We start from the raw sequence: 7871 nt of genomic DNA, 5'->3' as shown, positions 1-7871 counted from the left end.
CAACATTTTATTTATCACAGGGCAGGGACACAGACATGCATTTTTCTTCTGTTTTTTGATAAATGTAGACGAGAGCAGAATCTTAAGTGTATTTATCAGGGACATGAAAATTGCCAGTTGCTACCATCAAATGAACATATTACTTTTTTTTTCTTTTTTCTTGAGACAGGGTAAAATCTATTAAATATTGGTTTCCCAGGCTCCCAGTCGATTCTGACCTGACCTACTCAACCTGACCTTTCCTCTCTCCTACTCCAGGATTGGGGCTTATGCTTTTGGACTTTTATTTCACAGAAATGAGAAAGAAATAGGGAGGGAGAGAGACAAGTGGATCTAGAGGAGAGGTTACAACTTCTAAATTTCACAGTAATAAGTGACAGGGAATAAATGTGGACTGGGGGCAGTAACCAGAGAAGGCAATGGCACCCCACTCCAGTACTCTTGCCTGGAAAATCCCATGAATGGAGGAGCCTGGTAGGCTGCAGTCCATGGGGTCACTAGGAGTCCGACACGACTGAGCAACTTCACTTTCACATTTCACTTTCATGCATTGGAGAAGGAAATGACAAGCCACTCCAGTGTTCTTGCCTGGAGAATCCCAGGGACAGGGTAGCCTGGTGGGCTGCCATCTCTGGGGTCGCACAGAGTCGGACATGACTGAAGCGACTTAGCAGCAGCAGCAGCAGGGAGCAGTAACAGGCACAGATGGGTGTTGTGGACAAACGGAGGGAAGAGCTCCATCGCATCATTCGTGGACCAGCTCCAGACAACTGTTATCGCAAATGAATGTGGGCCCACTGTTGCCAGATCTTTTAACTTTTCAAAGGTCCACGTCTGGGATTTTGTGTGTGTGAACCTTTTTGAGTTTGAAAACAAGCCAAACAAAGTGCAGCTGGAGGCCACGGGTCTATTGCCTCAGTGAGGCCTGGGGCAGAGATTTTAACAGAATGAGAATGAAGTGGGAACAGCTGTGGTGCGTTTGTGATGGAAAAGGCATTAAAGGAATAAAGGAGGCTCTAAGCATATGTCTATGACGTTTCTCCAAGGTATTTAAGAAAACCTAGAGAAGGACAGTATTTTGAAACAATTTTAGGATACTAGAAAGTGTGCTTTTGACATGAACAACATTCTAGCCTTGAATTATTTGGGTCATAGTTCTACAAGTTAAGTGCCACATCATAAAAGAGGAACATTTTCCCCCCATAAGCTATATAAGGAGTTATCCCGCCATCCTACATCTGAGTTACTCATCTCTTCTTTCCCTTGTTAATAATGATAAAAAAAAACCCTTTATTAAGGCACATCACTAATTATTAGAGAAATGCAAATCAAAACCACAATGAAGTATCACCTCACATCTGTCAGAATGGCCATCATCAAAACGTCCACAAATAACAAATGTTAGAGAGGATGTAGAGAAAAGGAAACCCTCGTACACTGTTGTTGGAAATGTAAATTGGTGCAGCCACTGTGAACAATTGTATGGAGATTCCTTAAAATGTAAAAATAGAACCACCATGCATTGTGTGCTAAGTCACTTCAGTTGCGTCTGGCTCTTTGCAGCTCTGTGGACTGTAGGGAGCCTGGCAGGCTCCTCTGTCCATGGGAGTCTCCAAGCAAGAATACTGGAGTGGGTTGCCATGTTCTCCTCCAGGGGATTTTCCTGACCCAGGGATCAAACCCTATCTCTTAAGTCTCTTGCATTGGCAGGTGGGCTCTTTAACAGGCACCACCAGGACTACCAGAGGATCCAGCAATTCTACTCCTGGATATATAGTTAAAAAGATTGAAAACACTAATTTTAAAAGATACATACACCCTAGTGTTCATAACAGTACTATTTATAGTAGCGAAGACATGGAAGCAACCCAAGTGCCTATCAACAGATGACTGGATTAAGAAGCTGTGGTGTACATATACAAAGGAATACTGGCCATAAAAAAGAATAAAATGTTGCCATTTGTAGCAGTGATTGGATGTAGAGAGAATCATGCTTAGTGAAATAAGCTGGACAGAGAAAGGCAAATAATATATCATTTGTATGTGGAATCTAAAATATGATATAAATGAATGTATTACAAAACAGAAAAGGATTCACAGACATAGAAAGCAAACTCATTTTGCTTTCTATGTCTATGTTTTTCTGGTTCTGGAAAGCGAGAAGAAGGTGGGGAGGGACAAGTTAGGAATGTGCTATTAACAGATGCAAACTACTATACACAGAATAGATAAGCAACACGATTCACTGTACGGCACAGGGTCTTATACTCATTATCTTAAAAAAACCTATAATGAAATATAATCTGCCAAAAATACTGAATCACTATCCTGTACACTTGAAACTAACACATTATTGAGATCAACTGTACTTCAGTTAACAACGAAAAAAGATTTTTATTGTGATTTGTGCTACCAAATGTCTTAATCTTCTGTGGTGTAAAGATATACTTTATGAAGGAAAACACAGATGTTAGTCTTAAAAAATTATTAACCAAAGATTAGTGATTTTATCTAATTATACCAAATTGCATTATTGCCAAAAGGCAGGCCAAAAGAAGGCGCTGACACTATTGGTAGAAGTAGGTTTCAGCCAAGGGAGGATGACATGAGTTTGCAAAGTCTCTATCTAGGACAAGAGTCATTCGCCAGTCACACATTTCCACCACTTGATAACTGAACTCTCTGACATCAGAGTTGACGGTATCCTCTCAAACAGTTTTAGGGGTAATTTTTATCTGTGAGTAGTCTGCCACGGGGAGAAGGCAATGGCACCCCACTCCAGTACTCTTGCTTGGAAAATCCCATGAGTGGAGGAGCCTGGTTGGCTGCAGTCCCTGGGGTCGCTAAGAGTCAGACACGACTGAGCAACTTCACTTTCACTTTTCACTTTCATGCATTGGAGAAGGAAATGGCAACCCACTCCAGTGTTCTTGCCTGGAGAATCCCAGGGACGGGGGAGCCTGGTGGGCTGCTGTCTATATGGGGTCGCAAAGAGTCGGACACGACTGAAGCGACTTAGCAGCAGCAGCAGCAGCAGTCTGCCATGGAGCCCCTTCTCCTTAGGCACGTTAGAGAGGACTGGAAAAGCTGAGGCTTCTCAAGCTTTAAAGGGAACACGAATCACCTAGGGGAGTGTTAAAGTGGTCTGGGGTGGAGCCTGAGTCTTTGCATTTTGAACAAGCTCTCAGGTGAAGCTGGGAACACTCTAAGCAGCAAGGAGCTAAAGGATGCATAGAGTACAGGGTACATGCATGGGAGGAGGTCTGTTTCCATGGCCGATGAGCATCGGTTTTCTCTCTCTTCTAGCAGGAGCAGCCTGACTTGACTTTGGAGGAAATATTTTCTCTCCACGTTTAGTTTATGTATTGATAGTTCAGATGAGACCCCCTTCTCTCTTCAGTCTCCACCTACCCCAATCATCTGTGATAGAGTTAGGTCTGTGACCTCCCCTTGCCCTTTAGCACAAGCGAAGAGGTGACCCAAGTAATGCGATGATTTTCACACCCTGGATTTGGCTAGTGCTGCCAGGAAAGAGGCTTTCTTTGGGAGGGTATGAGACTTGGAGCTTCCAGTGCTCATTAAGAGAGGGGAGTCTGTATGAGGATGAAGCCAACATAGAGGAAGGAGAACTAAACTTTGGAAGAATTCCTATGACATCTTTTGAGAGCCTGGGTCCAGAGTTAAAGAAAGCAAACTTTTTAAAGACATTTTTTTGAGTGACTGGATACATCCTCGCCTGAGGCAGATACTCTTCTTGCCTTGATGGGAAACTTGACTCAATAAAGTAGCCTTTATGCTTAGGCCAATTTGAGTTTGTCACTTGCAACAGATAGCATCCTGCTAATACAGCGGTGATAGGGCCTGACACATAGTCAGCATTCAGCAGATAACTGAAGCCTCCTCTTCATAATTTTTCTTTGGTTGGACTGAGCAATATGTATTATGTTTTATGTTCTTTTTCCAGGAAAGAAGAAACAATCTGAAACTATCAGATAGGTGACAAGCAATTTTATTTTGCAAAACAATCACTATACAGCAACAAATACATTTGCAAATTTTGATTGAAAAACATGAACTAACTACAACCAGCCATTGAAGAAATGCCTTTCTATGGTAACAGGCTCTAGAATTATCAGAAGAAAGAAACCCCCCACAGATTTGTAGCGGCATGTTGGAACCTTGGAATCCCAGCATACAGAGTATACTTTTTGTTGATTTTTTTCTTTTTGCTAAAGTTGAAGTATCATGATTGACATTTTCTGAGTTTAAAAATAAGCTTTTTCCTGCAGAGGGACTTGGCCTCAATCTACATACCCAGGCTAAAAACCCTAGGTTTAAAAAAACAAACATCAATACTGATTTAACATATTAATCTTGGAAGGAATGCCTAGAATTTGCCTTTTCAAGCCATGAATCTACCTTTTCTAGCTACTTAGACCATGAATGGTTTGTTTTCCTCCTTTTCATAGTGTAAAAAATAGGAGAAAATGCTATAATTGCAGCTATGTAAAAAAATCAACCACACTGAGATGATTTCTTTAATAATAGTGACTTGATCTCTTATTTTGCCTGATGATCCCATTTCCTGCTCTAAAACTATGTGAGTATGTGGAGAAGGCCAGCTACTGTCAGTACTTTCTTCCATTTAACCAAGTTCTCACTTCAGCCTTCTTCAGCTATACCTCGTTGGTGATCCACAGGTGTCTTGCTTGTGGGTGGGATTTCAGCCCATCACCCTGCTGGAACTCAGCAGGAGAATCCAGAGAGAGTTGGTTCCTAAATGAACATGGCCTTTGAAACTCATCATGAACTCGGATCTCTCCTGCATCATTGAAAGGTACCCAATTATTGGTTGCAGGTGACCCAGAGAGATTGAGTGGGCCTTTTAACTCTTCACAGCTCTGGATTACTTATGTTTCCTTAAACAGGTTCTCCAAGGCAAAAGCCAGAGAGAAACTGGCATTAATTGATCTAGAATTGAGACTATGAAGCCTTAATTTCTAGATCAGCGTATGGATGTCCCCACAAGAGTGGTGTTCAAAAAGCTTAATTTGTGTCGTTAATCTTGAGAGTAAAGGTAAGATGGGTTCCACCCCTTATCCCCCAAAGAAGACATTTAGCCTGTATTTCTTTCTTTTACTGCTACCAATTTTCAATTTCATTTTATAGAATTATTAATTTCCATACAAAGTGAGGGTATTTAGTCATTATAATTTTGCTGTGATTTGAAGCAAACATTTGTTTTAATGCCAAATCTAATCACTGGGTACCTTATATAATCTTTATTTTAGACATGTATTTGTAAAAAAACAATTTTAATATGTAGAACATGGTTACTTAGTGTTTATAAAAATTTTAAACCAAGTTGAAAAAAATACATGTTTCACAGGTTAAAACTGTTCTAACCAGCTGTTAACTTCTTTCTAGAGCTTTAATCACTATCTAACACTACCTAACACATAAGAAAATACCATTAAGTCTCCACACAGCTATTCTTTCTTTTCCTATTTCCTGGTGCATTTCAAAGGAAGCTGATGAATAAAATGCCCAGATTGGTCAAATCAAACCTCACAGCAATAATTAGGCAGAAAATAGACACACCCATAGTCCTAATCAGTCCTTTCTAAATCTTTGACTATCCTAAATAACTGATCTATAGTTTCAGAAATGTTTGCCTACGTAAAATCTCTTAGTTGAGAGTGAATGGTGCACTTTTGCTCTCAGTTTCTTTCATGGAAGTCATGTTGGCTGTAACTTCCAATGGGTCACAACACGGCACCCATGTCTCTCTGTCTTTCCATCCTTTAGCTTCGTTCTTAGATGCTACTATACTAGCTTATTGCCTCAGTCCATGTTCATCATTTCCTCCTTTATGCTTGAGAACTGATTTGACTCAAAGGGATCAAACCCTATTGAAACACTTGCCTTTAACTTTTCAGATCCAGCCTACCAGCCCTGAGCAAGAAAAAGAACAGATAAAATACTAAAAAGCATCCATTCATCCTAGTAACCCATTGCCCTACTCAGACTAATAATGACTATTTCATTGCTTCTTCATAAATTTAAGATGAATGATTCTTAAAGAATTAGTTGATTTGTGATGTCTAGACTGTATATAAAGTCAGAACTGTATTAGCTACTGATAAATAATAGTAATACAGTATTCCTTTATAGACTGCAATGTTGGAATTATGAAAAAACTGATTTAGATATCTGCATCTCCAATATTTTGTAGCTTCTCAAAATACTGTATTTTCCCTTTCTGATCAAGGGATCTTACTTCGGGTATGGAGGCCAAACATTTTCTATCAGATAACTGAATAAACAGGTACTGCTTGGAAGAATGGAATATCATGTCCCAAACTCCCACTGTTAATTTCAACTTTAGCAAATGGAAAAAAAAGAAAAAGAAATCTTAATAAGTCTATTCCATGAATGATTATAGGAGTAAACCCCAAAATATTCTGTGATTCAAAATAAGACAAACCCATAATCTTAAACCAACAATCTGTAAACCCCTTTTATGTATAACTGGACCCACCCCCACAAACTCCATGTTGGTGAAAGCAAAGAAAAATAAATTTTTTCTAGCATCACGGGAGAAACTTTAACGGGAGAAACTTGTATCTGGCACTAAAACAGGGTTACAGTTTTGAGTTGTTACAGAAAGCAACTTCATGCTAAAACTTTTTGTCTTTTTTAACTTTTTTTTTTTTAATAGGGAGAGAACCCTGCTAACATCTACTTTCACATACCTAAAATTGCAACACCAAAGGGTGCAGGAGACACAGATACTGTGAATAAGGAAGTATAATATTCAAGTATGAGGAAGTATCACAAATGGCCACAGAGAAATATATATATATATTTATATCTATAATACTGTATCAAACAGATGGAAAGGGTGTGAAACTGGTAGTGTGGACACAAATCTAGCTGATCAACTGACATCCTAACCAGACACAAGTCCATCCTAATGAAAGTGCTTCATTCCTAAGAGATGCACTTTATGTCACTTCCTCAACCACAGCTCAAATGCTTCGAAACTATTTTTTAATTAATTAAATAATTTATTGGATTGACTTATACTCTGATATAATTATCCAGGTCCCAAACGTTAATAACTTAATTGAATCTTTCTTCCCATTTATACAAAATAATGCTTTAAAAAAACCCATTTCTTACATGCTCTTCCCTTCCTGCAATGACTCCTTGATTTAATTTAACCTGTAATAAGTTACAAGGGGCAACTTTTTATCTTTTCACCCAGCAACAGAATAGTGAAATGAGCAGTTTGGATTTTAACAAGGCCTTTCAGAATGTAGTAGACAGCCTTCAGGCACATGAAAGGTAGAAATGCAATTTTTAAAATAATGATACTCCATGCAAAACAGCAGAGCGAAAAAAAAAATTGTCCAATTGTACTCATGTAAAGCCAGTATTTTCCTGTTGCAAATGGAAATCAAGTCAATTTCTGCATATACTATTTTTTTTTATAAAATTGTAACAATTACTACAGTTTGGGAATGAGATTATTTATTTTATGGTTTGTAAAGAATGAATATAACACCTGCTCAGAGCCCACTCCTGCCAGAGCTCATGCCTAAATAGTATGACGTCAATACTAAATGAGAGATATTCACAAGCCCTGTTTAGCGAGTGCGGCAGTGACATCCTCGGCCAGGGTGGCAAGCTGGGGGGATTCAAGCAGGTTGATGCTTCCAGAAGAGGAGACGTTGCTGAGTCGTCGGGGGGAAGCCACGCTGGATCTGCCTGGGGACTGTGTAATGATCTCAGCCCCATGGTCCACACGGGCCTTAGCATGCTCTCTGAAGTTCAACTTTTGGCTGTCAATCTGTTTAAAGACAAGC

The 7871-nt window shown here is 39.4% G+C and overlaps 1 protein-coding gene across 7 annotated transcripts in view; it reads right to left on the bottom strand.

The window, feature by feature from the left end:
- Positions 1-3993: 3993 nt before the first annotated feature.
- The window catches only part of MAP2 (microtubule associated protein 2), a 133478-nt gene continuing 129600 nt past the window's right edge, over positions 3994-7871 (bottom strand). For all 7 annotated transcript variants that reach the window (XM_055573326.1, XM_055573319.1, XM_055573322.1 and 4 more), the window contains one exon: positions 3994-7855. In XM_055573326.1, coding sequence (XP_055429301.1) covers positions 7640-7855 — 216 coding nt within the window. In that variant the 3' untranslated portion in view covers positions 3994-7639. The remainder of the gene's footprint in view (positions 7856-7871) is intronic.

Source organism: Bubalus kerabau, chromosome 3, assembly GCF_029407905.1.
Source record: "Bubalus kerabau isolate K-KA32 ecotype Philippines breed swamp buffalo chromosome 3, PCC_UOA_SB_1v2, whole genome shotgun sequence".
NCBI lineage: Eukaryota > Metazoa > Chordata > Mammalia > Artiodactyla > Bovidae > Bubalus > Bubalus kerabau.
The sequence above is the reverse complement of the archived record's forward strand: the minus strand, read 5'-3'. Positions and strand labels throughout refer to the sequence as shown.